General features: G+C 30.2%; 3 protein-coding genes and 1 long non-coding RNA gene across 4 annotated transcripts; all 4 read right to left on the reverse strand.

Moving 5' to 3' along the window:
• Nucleotides 1-584: 584 nt before the first annotated feature.
• LOC110010572 (uncharacterized) lies at nucleotides 585-6,987 on the reverse strand. Its single transcript, XR_016320017.1, has 2 exons — nucleotides 5,701-6,987; nucleotides 585-5,626 (listed from the first exon to the last, which is right to left on the reverse strand). It is a non-coding gene; the product is annotated as an uncharacterized LOC110010572 (long non-coding RNA).
• Nucleotides 6,988-8,350: 1,363 nt separating this feature from the next.
• LOC105644796 (GTPase Der (DUF707)) lies at nucleotides 8,351-11,094 on the reverse strand. Its single transcript, XM_012230274.4, has 14 exons — nucleotides 10,901-11,094; nucleotides 10,692-10,814; nucleotides 10,556-10,615; nucleotides 10,369-10,467; nucleotides 10,196-10,276; nucleotides 9,997-10,115; nucleotides 9,743-9,844; nucleotides 9,545-9,661; nucleotides 9,384-9,449; nucleotides 9,229-9,295; nucleotides 9,039-9,092; nucleotides 8,857-8,946; nucleotides 8,724-8,762; nucleotides 8,351-8,637 (listed from the first exon to the last, which is right to left on the reverse strand). The coding sequence occupies exons 1-14, from the start codon at nucleotides 10,910-10,912 to the stop codon at nucleotides 8,518-8,520; spliced, it is 1,149 nt and encodes a 382-aa protein (XP_012085664.2). The 5' UTR covers nucleotides 10,913-11,094; the 3' UTR covers nucleotides 8,351-8,517.
• A 1,260-nt stretch (nucleotides 11,095-12,354) lies between these two features.
• Nucleotides 12,355-13,308, reverse strand: LOC105643946 (major allergen Pru ar 1-like). Its single transcript, XM_012229194.4, has 2 exons — nucleotides 13,020-13,308; nucleotides 12,355-12,901 (listed from the first exon to the last, which is right to left on the reverse strand). Exons 1-2 carry the CDS (start codon nucleotides 13,201-13,203, stop codon nucleotides 12,609-12,611), a joined length of 477 nt encoding a protein of 158 aa, XP_012084584.2. The 5' UTR covers nucleotides 13,204-13,308; the 3' UTR covers nucleotides 12,355-12,608.
• Nucleotides 13,309-16,948: 3,640 nt separating this feature from the next.
• Nucleotides 16,949-17,852, reverse strand: LOC105643937 (major allergen Pru ar 1). The gene is made up of 2 exons (XM_012229183.4): nucleotides 17,566-17,852; nucleotides 16,949-17,449 (listed from the first exon to the last, which is right to left on the reverse strand). The coding sequence occupies exons 1-2, from the start codon at nucleotides 17,747-17,749 to the stop codon at nucleotides 17,157-17,159; spliced, it is 477 nt and encodes a 158-aa protein (XP_012084573.1). The 5' UTR covers nucleotides 17,750-17,852; the 3' UTR covers nucleotides 16,949-17,156.
• Between the last annotated feature and the right edge of the window lie 2,848 nt (nucleotides 17,853-20,700).

Here is a 20,700-nt window from a genome sequence, read left to right on the forward strand (position 1 = left end):
TTATTTGTTATAAATAAATAGCTTCTTAATTTTTTCTCAGCAAGAAAAATAATCATTAACCATTAATATTTTTAAAAATGATAGAAATATTTTTTATTCATAATTCCATCCCTAATTGTAATTAGATGTATTATTATTATGATATCTTTAACTTTTATTTTACTTATAAATTCTTCAAATTACTTATAAATTCTTCCAACTTATAAAATCACGTTTGTTAAAATACTATACAAATCATTGTATTGATAACAACTTCATATAATTATAATTAGGTCAAAAGTGTTATTGTTGAGGGAAGAGATGTGTAACATCATCAAAATTAGTAACTCTAGGATCACAATGGGTTCCCAAATTGCCACAATATAAGAAAAAATAATTAATTTATTAATATTATTTTATATTTTATTTATTTCATTATGAAATAAAAATTAATTAAATATAAATAAATTTTTAATATATAAAGTAACTATCAATGTGTAATATTAAGATCAAATATTACAATTAGATAGGAAAAATAGACCTGTAATCCTTTGTTTCTAACTTGTGAATAAGTTTAAACTGATCAAAAAATGAACAAACCAATCTTGAACAATAATTTAATTTCAATTTCATGGACTTTAAAACAAAACAATTAAATCAAATTCTACTATGTACAAATAAACTTTAGACTGAGAATTCATTTATAACAAAATACCATAAATTATATTTCCCTTATTTGACCATTTGGGATCATTCCTCAAAAATTTCAGAGAGATCAAGATTCAACACCTGTCTCAGAACTTCACTATGAATTTCTGCATCTCAAACTTCAATCAATAATTCAAAACCTACAAACATGGAAAATACCAAGCCAGAAAACCTGGTGTTATCCACATTGGGGAAGCATAACCCAAGCAAAAGACTTCCCCAGCTCAAGGAAAGAACCGGGATAGTCGTTTGCTAATCTTCTTCTCCACAATGCATACAGGACCTCAAATGAACATGAAACCAAGAAGAGAGGTGGTCAGAAATTTATTACCATCAAGCTTTCTACATGCTTAACTTCATATCATGACGATAGGTACATGAAACATAGAAATAATACCAAAAAAGCGAGATCATAAAACTTAAAAAGTCAGTAACTACCACACTTGCTATAGAGAAACAGTGCCAAAAATATATGCAACTCCCAGTTCATGCTATAGATATTGATAACATGTAGTCGTTAAGAAACATTGAGAAACCCCATTAAAGACAGACAATCATCATGCAGAAAAGCATTTATCCAATCTTTTGTAACATAAGATCTTCAACTAATAACATACCTACCAAACCTTGGTGTAAGAATTCAATTAATCCAATGGTGGGATTGAAGCGCTCAGCATCTCTTCAAGAAGCGCTTGTATAGAACTCAATTTGACCAAAGTCCTAGTATTTTCACTGAAATATTAGGTTCCAATGAGTTGATATACTTATTTAGTGAGAAGCATAATTCATTAAGGAGAAAGAAAGCCAGCATATTGGTTTGCCTACGGATTCAATATGAAGGGGAACCTCCCCAAACCAAACAACCATATCATCAGCAAAGGACTTAGACACTGCGGGTCCTTCACTTTCTCAATGATTAGATGTAGTGAAGAAAAATCAGTCTGTTGAGACTTCCAATGCTTGGTCACTGTTAGAACCTAAACTTTCCAAAATTATCAACTTGCAATCATATAAATATTAGGCTACATAATATTACAGATGCACTAATAGAGGTGATTGCTAAGAATTAATCAGCTACTTCACCTACCTTTCCCCAGTGCCACATTACAAGCATTCCATTTCAGCGATTAAACAAGCCATATATCACATAGGTATTGTCTTATATTTTGATCATGTCAAATGAGTTCTCATTGAATTTACTCTTCATTATTGCTATATTCCATCTATGCTGCAAATAGAATCCCGAAATCATATCATTGTCTTGCATCTTTATAGATCCAAACTAGGCTACATTTCAAATAAACTTCAAGGAAATGATGGAAAGGTTTTAGCGACATAAACAACTGCTAAGGCATTGAAGCAACCTCCAACATATTGCTGGAGAGAGAAGTGTAACTGGAAGTAGAAGAAACTGCATGACTTTGCTACTTGATTGGAAGAAGCTGAATATCCAATCTTTAAAAAAAGAGAATCATCCTTGAAAAAAAAAAAAAAGAGAAGCATTTTGTTTTGCTGAAGACAAATATGTTTTAGGAAAAATAATTAAAGAATTGGCCACTAATTAAATAATTATGCTATATAGATCTTTTCTGCTTTAGAATATGAAAAAGGAAAAAAAACTATTTTTTTAATCTATATGCTACGATAAAACAATGTTCAACAAGATTTTGAATATGTAATGAATATGCTGAATGTCGATAGTGCCTCCATCACCATAACTCTACAGGTCCCTTAAGATCCTAGAAAAAGATAACAATCACTATATTGATGAGGTTAGAACATGGTAGAGGACTGCTATTGCCAAGGGAAAAAGAGAGTGAACATATCAAGAGAAAAGTTCAATAGTTTGATTAGTATTCTTTAGAGTTGAAAATATTTGGGCGCGTAGCATTTGAGCTGAATGTATTGCGGTATGAAAATATGCAAAATCCTCGCTTATGTCTTCATTAACATAATAACTATACATGGCTTTCAGATTTCATAAAGAGAAGTAATAATACATGATGTAAAATGACCAAATCACAAGCATTACCTATAGGAATGTCATACATAATAATAACAAATCACAATTTAACACACAACAAATGCATTAGTTATTATCTAAAAGACTGATTAGTAGGTCCATATGCAGTCAAGCTCAGTAGGACCATCGCTCAAGTTGAGCATGGCTGTCATAGGAACAGCAGACATGGTCATGTAAAGTAGAGCTAGAAAGTTCAATTCAATGCAAGAAAATTGAATCGAACCATACTCAAAACCAGTTTGGTTTCCTGATTTTCACCAGTTCTTACCTGGTTTTTTAATTCTCGGTCTTAGATATCCAATTCGAACCAAACTATGGTCCCTTTCCTTATTAAAACCGGTGGAACTAGCCAATCCAATCTGGTTCTCAAAACCATGCCATCAACAATAAAACTTCCATCTAAAATTCTTTTAGGCCTTACACACACATGTATATTCTTGCACTCACACTTAGAGACAAACGGCAATAGCATACAAAACAAAGTTCTTCATTAGTATAAGCTATCACATTATACTAAATATATAGCCACATGTATTATGATCTACGTCTTGAAAAAAAAAACATGAAATCTATCCTCATTATGCCTAATCAAATATAAATAATCCTTTTTTTTCCCTTTTTTTGAACATCAGAAGACAAAGAAGCCATTCCAATTGTTGGATGTTTTAAGCTTACTCATGAGTGCTCATGCATGCACCGATGCAAATGGAGACTTGGCATACAAAAGATAGACAAAACAATGGTGAATATCACTATACTAGCTATATATGCATGTCTTTACACAGAAAAAAAGGCCTAACAACAAAAATATCACATTCTTTATGCGAATTACCAACTTTAGCGAATCTTTTTAATTTTATCAATTCTATCTTCAACCGTTGGAATTGGTTAACTTGAAATTGAGAAAACAAAAACTATTATTTTCTTAGAAAATAAGATAATTCAAAGTCTTAAAATAACAATTTGATCCTTTTTCTCTCTCACTCCTCGTCCCTCCCTCTCCCCAATCCCCTCCCCACCCCCAAAATTGTTCTCCTTCAATAGAAATTAAATTTCCATCTCATCAACCCATGCTTAAAATATGAAACCTGAAACTAGACAACTACTATGATTCTTTTACTCTACAACAAAAACTCAAATTCATAGCCCTTCAATGGAGATGAATCCTCAAAATTCACAATAATTTTGATCTTCTAGATGTAGATATTATAGTTAGCCACTTTGGCACAATAGTAACATTGACACAAATAGAATTAAACATTACGCCTTATAAATGCTTTGAGGTTTGCCAACATTAATGAGCTTTTGGTGTGTATCAGATCTTCCCTTTAGGATAATGGTAAATTAATATTAAAACCAATCCTAAAAATTGGTGATATAAATGGTAAAAATAAACAATGACTAAAATTGATAATTCACACAACAATTACTTCTTTTTTTTTTTTTTTTTTTTGGTCCTGGGGGTGGTTATTAGATGCCCTCAAAAGTATATTCTTAGATCTTCTTTGACTATAATTATCATACATGGCTACCAAATAGTGCTCCACATTCATAAATACACGCTAAAACTTGCATGAAAAGGGAAAACTCCTAAATCTTAATCCTACTCTCCCCTCTTTTTTCATTTTGAAATCTAATTGCAGTCACTTGAGATTTGCAAAACATAAAAGCATCACTTGGATGTTGTTTGGCATCCCTATATCACTATTTAAAAGGAAATTAGTCACCAAGAAGCAACATAATTAGTGTTCGAACACACTAGGCAATCACTTTAATTATGGTGTAATTCACAAACTTTTGTTCAAGCAATGTACTAATTTTTTGTTTAATTCACTCATAAACCTTTTGCAAGTATATTAGAGAGTAGAACAATGTCCTAACTATTTCAATCTGAATTCATTTTAGGAAGTTCATTACATATTGTTTTAGTAAACTATATCTCACTTCAAGTAAGGAAGTTTGCCTTATTGATACCCTTACTCTTAAGGTTTAAGAAGTTGAATGCTCAAAATTTAAGAAGGTCCAACTTCCTTTCAAACTTCACTTCCTAGCAAATCAAACACAATTGCTCCACTTACTTCCCAAGAAGTTCTTAAGCCCACTTCCCATAAAACACAAAAGGACTACATAATTCCTAGATCAAATTGGTTTTAACAAGAAATACTACTACTTTTAGTATTTGATGCTGATTAGAAAGTTTTCATTGATTACTATCATTCTATTTTATATAGAGCAATAATTTTTGGTGTCTATACATAGATTGACTTTCTTCTAGTATGCTCCCTCTAAAATCTTTTCCTTTACGCCTCTCCCTTCTTCTTCCACTGCTTAACGATGACCCGCATAATGCTTCAACAAGCATAAAATAAGAATTATTTACAGCCAACCTTAGTATCATGGAAATTAGATGATGCCTCCCAATAAATAAAGTTTCTTGGATCAAAATGATAAGCAAAGCAATTAATGTGTCTTCCAATGCATTATATTCTCTTCTTTATGTTCCTGATTGAGAACAATTTCTTCACTTCTAGATCATGAAGGAACTGAAAACATTTTATTGCAAGATACCAGTGGTCATATACCAAAGTAAGCATCAGAAAGAAGATATACGTGAATTTGTAATGTGTTCTAACATCAGCACACCATGGAGTGTTGACTAATATAGTCCATTAAAAGTAACACAAAAGTCTGAATCAGAAGGAAATCAAAACCTGGGCTCCAGCTACAGCAATATGTTAGAAACATCAGCTGAATCATGTGCCAATAACTATAAATGGATCAAAATAAACCTTCCTTTGAGCATATTGTATGACGACGACAGAAAGCACGCTTGTCGACAGCCATGCCCACAGCATGAATGCTAACCAGCGTGCTCTCTCTCGTCGTCAAGCAATTATGTGAAGATCTAAAGGCAACCTGCAAGAATCGGCAGAATCAGAAGAAACACAGATAAAATGGATCCAAAAGACTAATATTTGGGATGTACTCACCAACAGAAAGGGATGGCACCAAAACTTCACATTCTCCCATGAATAGGATATTTCAAAAGCAACCTAAAACAATATCAATAACACAGTGAAACAACAAATAAATCTTTCTATCAGCACATGATAATAATGAGAAATTGGAGCCAAAGGTTTCATTCATTCACAATCTAAATGTTGTAAGCAGCAGCAATTGCAAACCATCTGTGTATCTAGCTCATAAACTAATTACTAATATCCTAGTTTACTCTTCTGACTATATAAAGCATGAATTTACTAAAAAAAAAGAAAGTTTGTCTAATTCGTTTCATGAATTGTGTTATACATGGAATCACAAACCACTGGACTGTTTTTCTCTAGAAAAGGGATCTACACTCAATTTTCACTGATTACCACTTAAAGAAACATCAAACGTCAAAACTTAGCATAATAAAGAAAACCACAAATAAATAAAGCAAATAAATAAAGCATTATCCTATATAATGAAACATGTAACACCTTAATAATTAGGGCACACCAAAACCCAATCTTGATATTTAATTATTAGAATAAAGGGTATAAAACCTCACAAGGTATATCCAAACACAAAATTCCAGCTTCTTCTAAGCATTACAATGAAAACGAATGGAGTGTTGATTCAGTTATCATATCACAAATACTGAACTAGGTATAGAAAGCAACACGGAGATTATAACAACCCAAAAAAGACTAAAAAAAAAAAAAAATCTTAGGAAGATTTGCAAAGCATGTTCCATACCCAAGTGAAGGACACACCAAAAACCCTAATGAGTGGCTGAATTGAAGAACTTATAATTTGGGTCACAACAATAATTTAATCATGCTCGTCCATTTTAATAATGTAGAACTAAAATGTAAGAAGAGAATAAATTTTCAGTGGAAAAAACAAGACAATTAAAATATTTTTCTTTCATCTTCCTCTCATTTTTTTGAGCAACCAAACAGCGAGTAAGGAGATCTGAACATCAGAAAAGGTAAAGTCTTTAGAGAATAACATGGTTTGTAAATTATGGAAAAAAAAAATCCAAAGATCTAATATTGCAAGCATAATAATTCATAAAAAGACTATAAAATCAGATTCAATCCGAAATAACCACAAAATTAATATAAAATAATGAAATTTAAAAAAAAAAAAAAAAAAGAAAAAAAAGAAAAAGCACAGTTGAGGACTCGCAGGATGGAATTTAACTAGAGACCGAAAACAAAGCACCGTCTGAAGGAAGAGGAAGGAGGATATATGGACAGGCACTAGACACTACTCTGTCTTTTTTCTGTACGAACTATAAAAGAAGAAGATAAAGGTAAGAGAGGCGTTTTATTAAAATATATACCAAGCTAAGCAAACATATTTGATGGGACTTATTGGTCAAAAATTTATCCACGTGTCTCCTTGTCGTTATTTTCTATTTACGCGTATACAAAATGGATCGCAGTACATGTACTGGAGTCTCCCCTGGTCGGGGATGCTGTGACGGTTTATGGTAAAAATGACGTTGTATGTACTACTGCTACTATTAGGGGCTTCATCCATTTCGATTCGGTCAGTTTTCTTATAAAAGAAGTTTGGGTTTCATTTTAAATTGGTGAACCAAAGTATCGTTCGGTTCGATTTTCGTGAATCTAAAAAATAACTTAAAAAATCGAACTGACCCAAAAAAATGCCACCAAAATCTTTGGATTTAAATTTATTAAATTTGGTTCAGTTTTAACTCGAACTAACCATTTATACATGCTAATCCTGTATATCACCCTGGGGCCTTATTCTTTCCTTTTGAATTGTTCGCAAATGGGCCTCCCGGTAAGCAAAGAGCCCAGCCCGCTAGAGTTTAGTCCTACGAGTGAAAACCATCAAAGCCTCATTGGCAATTTAATGCGAGGCCTGATGTGGTGAGTCAGCTAAAAAAGCTCAAGCTTTTATCTGGATCAAAAGCCGATGTGCTCGTTCAAGCTAAGCCCATAACATAATACTTGCAATTGCCAAATACAAATTAGTTAATGATTATTGAGCTACATCATTAAAAAAAAAACTCTAAACTTTGCGGATAGTTTTAATACCCTAAATCAATTTTCTTCTACTAATACTCTAAACTTCAGTTTTAGTTATAATATCACCCTAATTTTCAATATGAATTCAATTTAACAAATAAATATTATTTTCAATTGCTTGCAAAAAAAATATTATTTTCAAATTATACTTAATATTAAAATAAAAAAAATAATATATTCAGCTTAAAAATAAAAAATACTTTTATTTATTTATATAACATTAACAACAAGTAGTGATTTCCTAAAAATAAAATTATTTCGTAATGAATAAAACCTATTTTTATAAAAGATCTATCTCAAATATAATTTCAATAAACCCTAACTAAAATTCCAAGCTTAAAAAATGCAAAACAAAAATCTAAACTAATATTATATGTCTATAACTAATTGAAATTTATTATTTTACTTGGCTTTTATGAATTTTAAAAAAAAAATTCTAACCAATATTAGTTAGTGTGTTATTAAAACCTGATCAATTCACCGAAAATAATATTTTATTTATTAAATTGGATGAAATTTAAAATTAGGTTGCTACTGTAACTAAAATTGAAATTCAAGATATTAAAAAAAGAAAGTTGGATTTAGGGTACAATTCCGCAAAATTTGAGGTTTATTTAATGATTTAGCCTGAATTATTGTTACATAAGAACTATTGTTTAAAAGAATCAGTACAGTGTAATTTGAAGCTATATACATTGCAAGGAATTTGAATTAATGTAGCTTAATTTGGTGTATTTTGTCCTTTCTCTTACAAAGCAACTAGCTTTTCTTTTGATTAGGCGATTGTTGATATTGGTCAGTCCAACAATTATCCTTGCTAACCGCTCTTCTCCATCTGTTCTTGAATACCTCTAGCTCAACGAGTGACCAGTTTTTGACCTGCAAATCACAGAGAGGTAAAAGCATTTTGAGCAATAGCTGATGCTGAGCTCAACAAGCTATGTAAGTCTCCCTTGAAAGCTTACCGTTTGTCTGTCTTTAGGTTGCTTGGACAATGGTTGTGCCTGAAAATTGAAATTTCAATCTCCATTATATTTACTCGAAATTTGTTAGAAGTAAATATTGATCGAATGTGCAGTTTTAAAAAGGGAAAAATACCTTATCTGATGCAGAACCTCCGAGTGTAGGAAGACCGTAATGAATTATGTACTCAGAATCAACAACCCCAATGTTTTTATTTGGATCACCCTGTCAATGCATATTCCATTTAAGCAATACTTCAAACAGAATAAAGACATTTAAAGAAAATGGGATGAATTTAGGATGGCTTAATTACTTGCCTGTGCACAGTAACCAAGCTGAAAATCCACACCCCATCCATGAACCAAGTCATTCTATCACAGAAAGAAAAAAAAAAGATATGGGTGAAACTTATTGATTAGGAAAAATCACTCATTTCATTTACAGTACTAATTGCTTTCCCTATGTTACTGTAAAGATATAGTAAAGATATGCCATGTTCATATATACCTGAATCATGTGCCAGACGCATTGCCAGGATGCTTTTGAGAAAACAGGAGCCATCATTTCTACAAACCTGTATAGATATTATCATCAACTTGTTTTAATTTTGAGTTATCTACTGATAATCTGTAATATAGTTTAGGAGACTAGTTTTTTTCTACCCTGAACATGGATAACCTGTGGCATTTTGATCACATCTTGACCTTCCAATCTTCTTGTTAACTCTCCTGTTATCACAAAATCAAAAATTACTAATGTCAATTGAGGTTTTATAATAAAACTTTCAAAGCATGAATTTTTTTTTTTTTTCCCATTGGAGAACCTGTGTACTGTTGTTCCCTGGAGTCTGGCTGTCATAAGATGATGAACTTCTGAGACATTAGGATCAAGTGCTGGTTGTGATATCTCGAGTCCTTCCTCTTTAATAATGGAGATATATCTACAGGTAAATCATTAAATTGCTTTAAGAGCAAAAATCTTAATCTTTCCTTAATTTACAGGTTCTTAAAAATACATATACCTTCTGGGATTGAGGTAGTCAACACCAATGTCTTCATCCCACAAGAAGATATAATCATACTCCGAAACTATATCTGGGTGTAAGAAACGTTTCGCAAACCACCTAAGCAATGAAGATATGACAAATATTCAAGATTTAACAGGATTTAATGGCCAAACAAATTTGGATTCCTTGGTTTAGACCATTTCTAGTCAGGTAGTATTGCCCAAAAACAGTTCTGAATGTATATAGGTACATAAAGATCACTAGTTTACCACTTGGTTTGATTGTTAGCAACTATGTGTATGGCGTGAGAACTCCATTCCAAATCTCTCCATTCATCCACAATTCCATCGTAATGAAAATGCATTACAATAAAATCACTTGACAGAAACTGTGGTAGGAAAGTCCAAAACAGAAATTAGGTACATACATATAAGGCACCAATAAAAAAATGAGCATTTTGATTTTCACCTTCTCGACAATTTTGTTAACATTCTGTTTTTGCTTTATTCCCACTGCCATGGCCAATAAGTTCTTTGGTTTCTTCAAGCTCTAAAACGAAAATTCAAAAACAAGTCATCATCAGTACTAAAGTCAGGGAACCCAAGTTTTATATGCATCCAATAGTTTTGTATTAGTGAAACCTTGTCACGATGGCCCCATAAAGGTCGCATTTCCAAGTCAGAAGTTGCAGAAATGATACCTCTAGGCAATTTTTCAGTGCCACGAGGCCTCTGTTGGGTCTAAATGAATAAAACAGAAAACAGAAAATCACATTTTATCAGAGCTAATCATAGTATCAATTTTTTCATTTGAATCATATCAACAAACCTCACAAATTTTCATTGTATTATCCTTCACAAAATCAAATGTTGCCCATTCCCAAACCTTCTGCACATTCAACAATCAAAATTTAAATTCAATTTGGAATAAAAATTACTACATAAAGCTGCCAATCCTTGCTTACCTCTTTATAATCTGTGATGACAAATGCAGTGCCAATAAATAAAGCCGCAGAGAGCAAAAACAATGTGGGCAGTAAACAGCGAACACATGATTTCCGCTTGGCAGATTCAACCTTCAAAATGATCTAAGAGCAAGAGAAATCAAGAATAAACATGAAAAGTGAAAACAACCCAGAAAAACAGAAAGTGAGAGAGATAGAGAAAGACTTACAGGAGCTGACATTTTCAGATGCTGCTAAATTGAAAAAATGGTAGTGCAATTTACTTGACTGACTCTCTGAATCTTGAATCAGGAAACGAAAAGCCTGTTCTAACAAGCGTTTCTTGTATGTTCTTTTTGAATTTTGAGCTAGTTATTGCTTCTTAAGCGTGCTAATGAAAGTGGTACTTTGCGTAACAATGTGAATATCACCTCACCTCTGCATATGAATGAGCCAGGATTTGCTCCGTGCATATGGTGCTTACTTACGTTGCATTGACTTTGACAAGTTAATAATTTTCCACTATCTAATTTTCAAAAATATCAACGCCTAATTTTACCATCTTTTTAGGTGCATATCCACAAAAACTCTTGTAAAATGACTGATCTGTCCCAAAATAATAATCCATATTTTCCTTTTAGTTTGTCTTAAAATATAGTTCACTTCCCTTTTTTTCATTATAATTAATTCTTAAATTATTTATTATATTCTTATTAAATTTTATATTATTTTCAATAACCCTCGTTAATTTTTACTTATTATTCCAATATCGTAATTACTTATGTGTTATTTAAGATAGGATAATAAAAAAGTTATATAAATAAAATTGTCCTTTAACTATAATACTTGTTACTTTTTAATTTATGTGAAAATAGAAAGAGATAGAATAACTTAACCTAGCCAAATGATCAACCGTAAAATTGGCTTCCCAGTAAACATGACAGAGAAAGCACTTCCAATTTCACCTACCTCTTTAAATGAAACATTATAAAAGTGAAATCTACCGGTTACCTTTGGTTTAAAACCCAAGCAACAAAACGCAGTGTTTTATTAAACAAAAAGCTAACAACTTTCTCTCCCAATTTCAATCTCTCTCAAAAAGCCAACAAAACGCATTGTAATACATGAATAATATTATTTGGAATTGGGGTTAGTGAAAAATAAAAATAAAATTGTAATTGAATGGGGAATTAATGCTATTTTGGCTGGCAGCTTACAGTATTGAAAGACAAAATAAAATTCACTCATAGTTATCACACATCTTTTGAACTATTGAGGGCAGCCATTTATGAAATTTATAATATGGTCGAAGTCAAAGTCAGTTGGAGGTTTGTCGTTCTGGAATGACATTGGTGTTCCATCGAGTCCTTGAAATTAATGAGCCAAATCGATGGGACATCTAAATGCTTTCCACTTGCCTATATCACTTGACAAACTTGTCAACCCAAACCAATTCAATCCGTGAAACATAAAAGATCAATCAAATGATTTGAATTAAAATTTTGATACTTTTACGGTGAAATTAATCAAACCTAAAAATACTTTCTGTTGGAATCAATTTTGATTTATAAATTTTAAGCCTCATGATCAAGATTATAAATATATATAAACCATTAACCATAAATTTGTGTTGCTTAGTCACGTATACACAGTTTGGAACTTAAATGCTCTTGAGACATGGAAATTAAAAATTAAGAAGGAAAGGGTATCTTATTTATGAATTGATGGCATTAAGCCTTACACACAATACAAACCTTTTTTTTTTTTTCTGTTCTTTTTTCTATGTAATAACACGACGCACACCTTTATTACTAAGCCAAAAGCAACTTTGGCACTGAAAAGGAAAAGAAAAAAAGGAAGCAAGATTACTGGTTTTTAGCTGAAAAAAATGGCACGCAAGATCGCCATGATCGTGTGGGGTTTGGTTAATTTTCTTGTTTAAACATCAGGATTTGCCAAGAGGTAGGCTTCGACAGCCTTGAACATTCCTATGGCATTATCATCTCCCCTCTTGACAACGTTAACGTCAAGCTCAGCATCACCTTTTGGATAGTAGTTGGTGGTGAACTTGGCGATGGATCCTCCGTCAGGGGTAGGCACTACTTGCGTCTCATATACAACTTTATCAAGGGTATCTAGCCATGGTTCACCTTCAAACGAAGTGTACTTAAATATGAAATTGTCCTTGTCTACTGCATCAATCTTGTGCTTTATGTATTTCACTTCAAACCCTGCAACAGAGAATCAAGAATTATATATAATTAGTGCAAATTATAGAGGATCAAGATTTGCTAAATAGCTTAATTGTTGTAAGTGTCCATTATGTAGTATAAGAATAATAAAACTGACCATCTGCAAAGTTGGTTTTTTTAATGGTTCCAACGCCTCCATCACCTTGAAGGATCTCAATGTTCTTGATGGTTTGAGGCAAAATCTTAGGGGCATAGATGTGAGATTCAAACAGAAAAACCTTGAACAACTTGGCTGCAGGGACAGCGCTAACAACCGCAGACTCATAAGTCAAGACACCCATGTTTTATATTAAGCCCTTAAGTTGGAAAAGAAAATATCTAAAACAATGAACAAGATCTATATATTAGCTAGTAATCTTAACATGGAGTGTGTGTGGCAAAATGCAAGAGCTGAGGAAGTTATTTATATCGATGGAATGAGCTTCAAGATTAGATGTAGAAGGATTTGCATTTAAGGTCAAAGAATGCATGCAATGGATAGAATTAATTTCCCGACTGTCCAGTTCAGTCTACCATAAACGAATTGTGGACCTTCTAGACATGGTCACAAGTTGATGGTAAAAGACTTGGCGGTGTTCTATAACAGAGTTGACAAGAAAATTGCATAACTTCTCATTTAACCTTTTAGCAAAATGATATTAAAGGCTAATTGACATATTTAGAAAAAAAAAAAAAGTTAAATGATCAAATTATAATAAATGGTTACTTAAAGCAAAGGTAACATATTATTCACTCTCTTAATTATGTTATTATTGTTTCGGCGTAATCCAATAAGAGTTGCCATTGATCATCTAGATTATGACTTCCGTATTGTCCCTATATAGATTTACTTATACATTAAATCAATAAAAATAATTTCGTATGCATGTATTTTTGAAAAAAAAATTATAAACTAGTAATAATATTTTAAAAAATTATACAATATATATATATATATATATATATATATATATATATATATAGTCAATTTTGATGTGCTCCGAAATCCTAATTATATGATATCTTTTTTATTTCTATGGTCATCCAACCCAAGAAACAAGTTAATGGATGACTTTGTTTTTCTATTTTTTGGAATTGAAACGAGTTATATAAATTGATGGATGATGACTTTTGTTTTATAAGTTAATTTAAAATATATGATATAACTTAATTAGTATTACAGTGAAAGCACAAACTTATATAAAATAATTTTTTAAATAAATAAGTAGAGCGTAATGGCTAAAAAATATGTGGACCATTCTATAGACATTAAAATATAATTAAAAAATACATAACAAACTTTTTTTATATATAAATTTGATAGTTAGACTTAAAAATTAAATTTTATGATAGAATGAAATCATAGTTTAATTCAGCAATAATTGGATGTAAGCATTTAACTTATACTTTTAAAATATTAAGTCAATTATTTAGTCAATGTTACTAATGAACATTGATGGAGCTAGGGGTCTAGGGGTGGCCCTGCTCCCCTAATAATTTTTTTTAAGAATTTATATATAAAATATTAAATTTTTTTTTATTTTACCCTCTAATAAATTTTTTCAATTTCGTTTTCCTTTAATTTTTTAAAACTTTTTAGCCCTTAACTTTAATTTCTAGCTCCATAACTGCTAATGGAACAATCCATCGGAGTTTTAAAATTGTAACCATCAGTGAATGGGCATGACTCCTAATTCCTATCATGACTTAATTTTACCTGAGTTAAAAAAAAAAAAAAACTATTTTTATAAAATATTTAAAAATATTACAAATTATAAGGCAATTAGAGTAATATTTTATAATCTGATAATTAAAAAAAAATCATCTTCTATACCATATTTTTATAACAAAATATTGACAATTGAACTATTTTTTTGTAAACTATTCATCTTTAAAAAAAATTACCTTTTGTAAAATATTAGAAAGTATTATAAAAATATTGACAAATAGGAGCTATTATTTTGTAATTCCTTAATTTTTATACAAAAATAATCATTTTTTGCAAAATATTTGAAAATATTAAAATATTGGCAAACATAAGTTATTATTTTGAGAAACACCTACTAAAAAATAACCACCTTTTGTAAATATTCAAAAGTTTGCAAAATATTGATTAGCATCCGGAGCCATTATATTTTGTAAAGCATTAACTTTAAAAAAAATTTTTTTTTTATAAAATATTAGCAACCAGGCTTATATTAAAAAAAAAAAAAAAAAAATTGGAGAGTCCGAGGTCTATGTCTAGGTTGCACGTGGATCAGATTGGGTTAAGTTTATCTATTTAAAGCACTAAATCCATATATGGGTTAATCACTTTTTAACCACATCCATTAAATGTGTGAACCCCTGAATTATAAAAGAGGTTGAATTGCATTTGGATTCAATGTAAATCCACATATAAAATAAATGGTAAATAATAAAATAACTTTAAAAGGAATAAGGTAACCAACAAAATTAAATATAAATAGAAACATACTTATACAACAATTTTCATAAACCACAACATTTTCCTATAAAAACATTTCAAAATAAGTTTCTTAATAATAATAATAAGCAGCAATAATGAGAAATTAGATTGCTTCAACTAACAAAATCAAAATTAGTTAGTAATAATTATACAATCAGTTTTAAATTATAATATGTTCTAATAGTAACATTTCAAAACAAGTTTATACTAAAAAAACTGTAATAATTTAATATTTATATTTTTGATTTAATCATCAGGTATCCAAAGTCTACTTACTCGACTAATCTAGATTCGCGCCGGACAGGCTCACAAAAGGGGGTAAACCGCTCCCTCACAAGTGTTTAAAGGGACTTCATACCCAAGGCTTAAACTTGAGACTTCTGATTAAGGGAAAATGTATCTCTGTCATCCCATCTCACTCTTCATGAGTATAATTTAATATTTATATTAAAAATTAAAAATTAAAATAAATTTATTTAAACAGTCGATAGTTATATGTATGTATACCGTGTGTGTATATATAATTGATACTGTTTACGGATTGGGACGGATTTATTGGTTTATCTAGTGTACCAAATCCGTGTGAATCATATAGTTACTTATCCGGTCCAACATATTATATTCTTAAATTGGTCAATTAAGTTAAATTTAATTAAATTGCTCCGGTTGAGTCGAATTGAAATGGGTCGTGTGCAATCGTACCTATGCACCTTATGTGAATCACAAGTACGAGAGTATGACTTACTTAGACCTAACCTACAATCTTGTATTTATGAAATGAAATTATATTTTTTTTTAAAAAAATAAAAGTAATTTGAACCATTCACTAAAAAAACAATAAAGTTAAAATTTTATATTGTAATTAGTTTGATTCATGCATGAGTCTTGTAGATAGATTCTAGATAAATTTTACCAACTAAACATACCATCAACGGTCCTTGAGGCAGTACTATACCTGTCGATCTACTGCGCACAAGGATGACGTTGTATTTTCAAATATGGGCAAGTATTTTCTCGGTTTGTCTTTTTATTTGGTATATAGAATTACATCTTTTTTTAGAATGTAGAATTACAGTTTTTATTTCCAATATAAGTATTTTTCAAGTTTTACGAATATACAATATATTCAAAATATTATCTTAAAAATTTTAAAACATTTTTTAGTGGAATCAATCTTGATTCATAAATTCTAAGCTTCATGATGAATGACGAAACTACATTGTTAAGAGGAGATAATTGCACTCTTCTCTTTTAGGAAAAACAATTTTTTTTCTTAACAAGATTAAGGTTCCAATCTTGTCCAATAAAAGATTTCAACCATCTTGTAACTTTATCCTTTTTAAGATTTTCATTTAATTAAATTTTATATTATTTTAACCTCCACTTTTAAATTCGAGTTTGGCAAAGTTCATGATTAAGATTATAAATATATATAAACTTTAATACTGTAAAATAAACACTTGTGCTAGCTAGCTAGCCAAACCATTAACCATAAAGCTATGTTGCTTGGCATATATACGGTTTGAAACTTAAATGCTCTAAAAACTTCGAAATTAAAATGCAAAAAATAAAAATAAAAATTAAGAAGGAAAGGATGTCTTATTATATTCATCATGAGTTGATGGCTCTAAACCATCCACACACACAATACAAACCTTACAACTGCGCCAAAAGTAATTTTGGCAATGAAAAGGAAAAGAAAAAGGGGAAGCAAGATTGCTGGTTTTTAGCTGAACAAGAAAATAGCACACAAGATCACCATAATGGCGTGGGGTTTGATTTTCTTGTTTAAACATCAGGATTTGCCAAGAGGTAGGCTTCGACAGCCTTGAACATTCCTATGGCATTATCATCTCCCCTCTTGACAATGTTAACGTCAAGCTCAGCATCACCTTTTGGAGAGTAGTTGGTGGTGAACTTGGTGACGGATCCTCCATCAGGGGTAGGCACTACTTGCGTCTCATATACAACTTTATCAAGGGTATCTAGCCATGGCTCACCTTCAAACGATGTGTACTTAAATGTGAAATTGTCCTTGTCTACTGCATCAATCTTGTGCTTTATGTATTTCACTTCAAACCCTGCAACAGAGAATCAAGAATTATTATAATCAGTGCAAATTATAGAGGATCAAGATTTGCTAATAGCTTAATTGTTATAAGTGTCCATCATGTAGTATAAGAATAATAAAACTGACCATCTGCAAAGTTGGTTTTTTTAATGGTTCCAACGCCTCCATCACCTTGAAGGATCTCAATGTTCTTGATGGTTTGAGGCAGAATCTTAGGGGCATAGATGTGGGATTCAAACAGAAAAACCTTGAACAACTTGGCTGCAGGGACAGCACTAACAACCTCAGACTCATAAGTCAAAACACCCATTTTCCGTATTTAAGGATTTAAGTAAGAAAAATATCTAAACAACGAACAAGATCTATTAGCTAGTAGATAGCTTAATTTGGAGTGTGTCTGAGGCAAAATGCAAGAGCTAAAGATGGTATTTATAGGTGGAATGAGCTTTCAAGATTAGATGTAAAAGGATTTGCATTTAAATGGTCAAAGAATGCATGCAATAATGGATAGAATTAATTTCCCAACCGTCCAGTTCAGTCTATCGACATTGAATTGTGTACCTTCTAGACCTTGCCTCAAGTCGACGGTAGAAGACTTTGGCGGTTTTCTCTAACAGAGTTGCCAGGGAAATTGCTTTACTTCTCATTTAACTTTGTAGCAAATTGTTTTGTGGTAGTAACGCTAGATTTTGATTGGAATCACGAGTTAATTAAAGCCAAATTGACTGAATTATGAAAAAAAAGACCATAAAAATAATTTATGTTTGAAAAATATTTTTTCAAATAATTAATTTTCCGCTGTTGTTACAATATTGAAAAATTAGTTTAAAAATATTAAAATTTTTAAATTACAAGACCATAAAATATTTACAATTATAGAAGTTTTATATTTTAAAAATTTATTGTTAAATATGAAAAAATGCATAAAAAAATATGAATTATGATAGTCGTTGAGGATCGATGGTGGTCATGGTTGATGGTAGTGAAAAGTGGTTACCAATGATTGGTGGTCGATAGTGGTGGATGATGGTGACTGATGACTGACGGTAATGACCATTAGTGATTAAAAATATGCATTTATAAGATTATAAATAAGTTTATCAATATTTCAAAATTGTTTTCCTCTCTTAAAAACGAGCATTTTTCATAAAAATTACATTTTTCTTTTTACTAAGAAAATACTTTCCGTTGATTGATTTTCTTGAGCCCCACTCTTAAAAATTTGAAAAATATGTTCTAGACCTATTATTTTCTAAAAATAAATGGAGCCTAAATGATCAATTATGATAAAGCTTACTTTAGGGAACCATAAAAATTCAATCTCTTAATTACATTAACATTATCTCAGTATACACTAAATAGGCAAATCTTATCGGATTATCAAATATGTAGCCAATCATATACCATTCATTTTTTGACAAAAGATAATATAAAAACCAAAAAAAAAAAATCCAAGTTCATATACGACTGGACAATAGATTTAGTTTCGAATTCGTCTCTCCCAAATACTCAATAAATATATATATATATATATATATATATATATATATATATATATATATATATATATATATATATATATATATATATATATATATAAACAGATGATGTGATAATATCTGCCTTTAATAGTTAGTTAATGGTCAATTTTGATGTCCTAATTTTCTAGTCTTGTGTGGTATTATATATTATATAAAAAATATCTTTTTTATTTCTGTGGTCATCCAACCTGACAAACAAGTTAATGGATGACTTTTTTTTTCTCTACGTTTGGAATTGAAATGAGTCTTATAAATTGATGGATGATGACTTTTATTTTATAAATTAATTTAATATAAATGATATAACTTGATATTATAGATTATAAAACATTTTTGGCTTAATGATAAAAAAAAGTCTGAACTTCGACATTTTTATCAATTCTAGCCGGTTCTTTTAATTTTATTAATCAATATTATGTACCTAATTTTCTATATCAATTATAATCTCCGTTTGTCTTCCGTCAATTTCATGCTGATGTGACAGTTATCTCTCACAAGTGAGCCCTATAACATCCAATGTCAGCGACAAGTTATATATATACATATATTAAGAAAAGTATGAACTTTAAGGTTTTTATCAAATCTACCCAGTTCTTTTAATTTTATCAATCAATACCGCATACTAATTAATCTCTATTAAATGATTTTGTTATATTGATATTTATTCAATTAAATAATTTATTAATTAACTATATATATTAAGTATATAATGGGATTAATCAATTAGAATTCAATTTTACCGAAGAGTCTTTTAAAAATGTTATTTTTAAATATACTAATTGATAACATTTTTAAATGTAGTAAAATTGAATTCTAATTGATTAATGCCATTAGACACTTAATATACATAGTTAATTAATAAACTATTTAATTGAATAAACATCAATATAACCGAATCATTTGATAGAGATTAATTAATACGTGATATTAATTGATAAAATTAAAAGAATTGACCAGCTTTGATAAAAATTCTTAAAGTTCAAGCTTTTTTTAATATATGTAGATATATGACTTGGCGCTGACATTGGATGTTGTAGGGTCCACTTGTGAGAGATAATTGCCGTATTAGCATGAAATTGACGGAAGATAAACGGAGGCTAGAATTTATATAGAAAACTAAATATGCGGTATTGATTGATAAAATTAAAAAAAAACTGGCTAGAATTGATAAAAAATATGCTTTCTTTGTCATTAATCAATATTTTTTAAATAAAAAGCGTAATGGTTAAAAGAAAATTTATGATTCTATTGGATGATTTGGACATTATATAATTAAAATTATATATAAAAAAAAAAACTTTTCCTTAGATTTAAAAATTAACTTTTCTAAGAATTTGATCCTTAGCTTTAAATTTAAATTTTATGGTGTTTAATTTAATAATAATTACAAAATTAACAACGGTATCTCTTTGGTGTTCAACTACAGATATTTTCAATTCATTAGAGTGAATCTAATCTTACTCACTCAGCGTTAGACACTTTAAATATATTTTTTTTTTTCGTTCACAAGAATAAAATACTTGACCTTTTATTTAAAAAATTTGAATATTTTTATTTAGATCAACCCGATTAGAATTTGAATTGTACCTTTAAAATATTAGGTCAATTGTCAATAATACTTATCAAACAACCCATAAAAATTTTCAAACTGTGACAATCAACGAATGGGCGTGGCAGCTTGCGGTGGACTCCATTGATGTCATAAGTCAATACTTCTAAG

This window comes from Jatropha curcas, chromosome 3 (assembly GCF_041381405.1).
Source record: "Jatropha curcas cultivar XTBG-Jc1 chromosome 3, XTBG_Jcur_1.0, whole genome shotgun sequence".
Classification (NCBI taxonomy): Eukaryota; Viridiplantae; Streptophyta; class Magnoliopsida; order Malpighiales; family Euphorbiaceae; genus Jatropha; species Jatropha curcas.

Bases quoted from the DNA above. Each gene is read 5' to 3' on its own strand.
- LOC105644796 (XM_012230274.4), bottom strand. The intron at 9,845-9,996 runs GTAAACTAGTGA...TTCATTGCTTAG, and splicing joins GCTAACAATCAAACCAAGTG to GTGGTTTGCGAAACGTTTCT. The intron at 9,296-9,383 runs GTAGAAAAAAAC...ATATCTATACAG, and splicing joins ACAGGTTATCCATGTTCAGG to GTTTGTAGAAATGATGGCTC.
- LOC105643946 (XM_012229194.4), bottom strand. From the start codon at position 13,203: ATGGGTGTCTTGACTTATGAGTCTGCGGTTGTTAGCGCTGTCCCTGCA. The intron at 12,902-13,019 runs GTCAGTTTTATT...TCTCTGTTGCAG, and splicing joins AAAAACCAACTTTGCAGATG to GGTTTGAAGTGAAATACATA.
- LOC105643937 (XM_012229183.4), bottom strand. From the start codon at position 17,749: ATGGGTGTTTTGACTTATGAGTCTGAGGTTGTTAGTGCTGTCCCTGCA. The intron at 17,450-17,565 runs GTCAGTTTTATT...TCTCTGTTGCAG, and splicing joins AAAAACCAACTTTGCAGATG to GGTTTGAAGTGAAATACATA.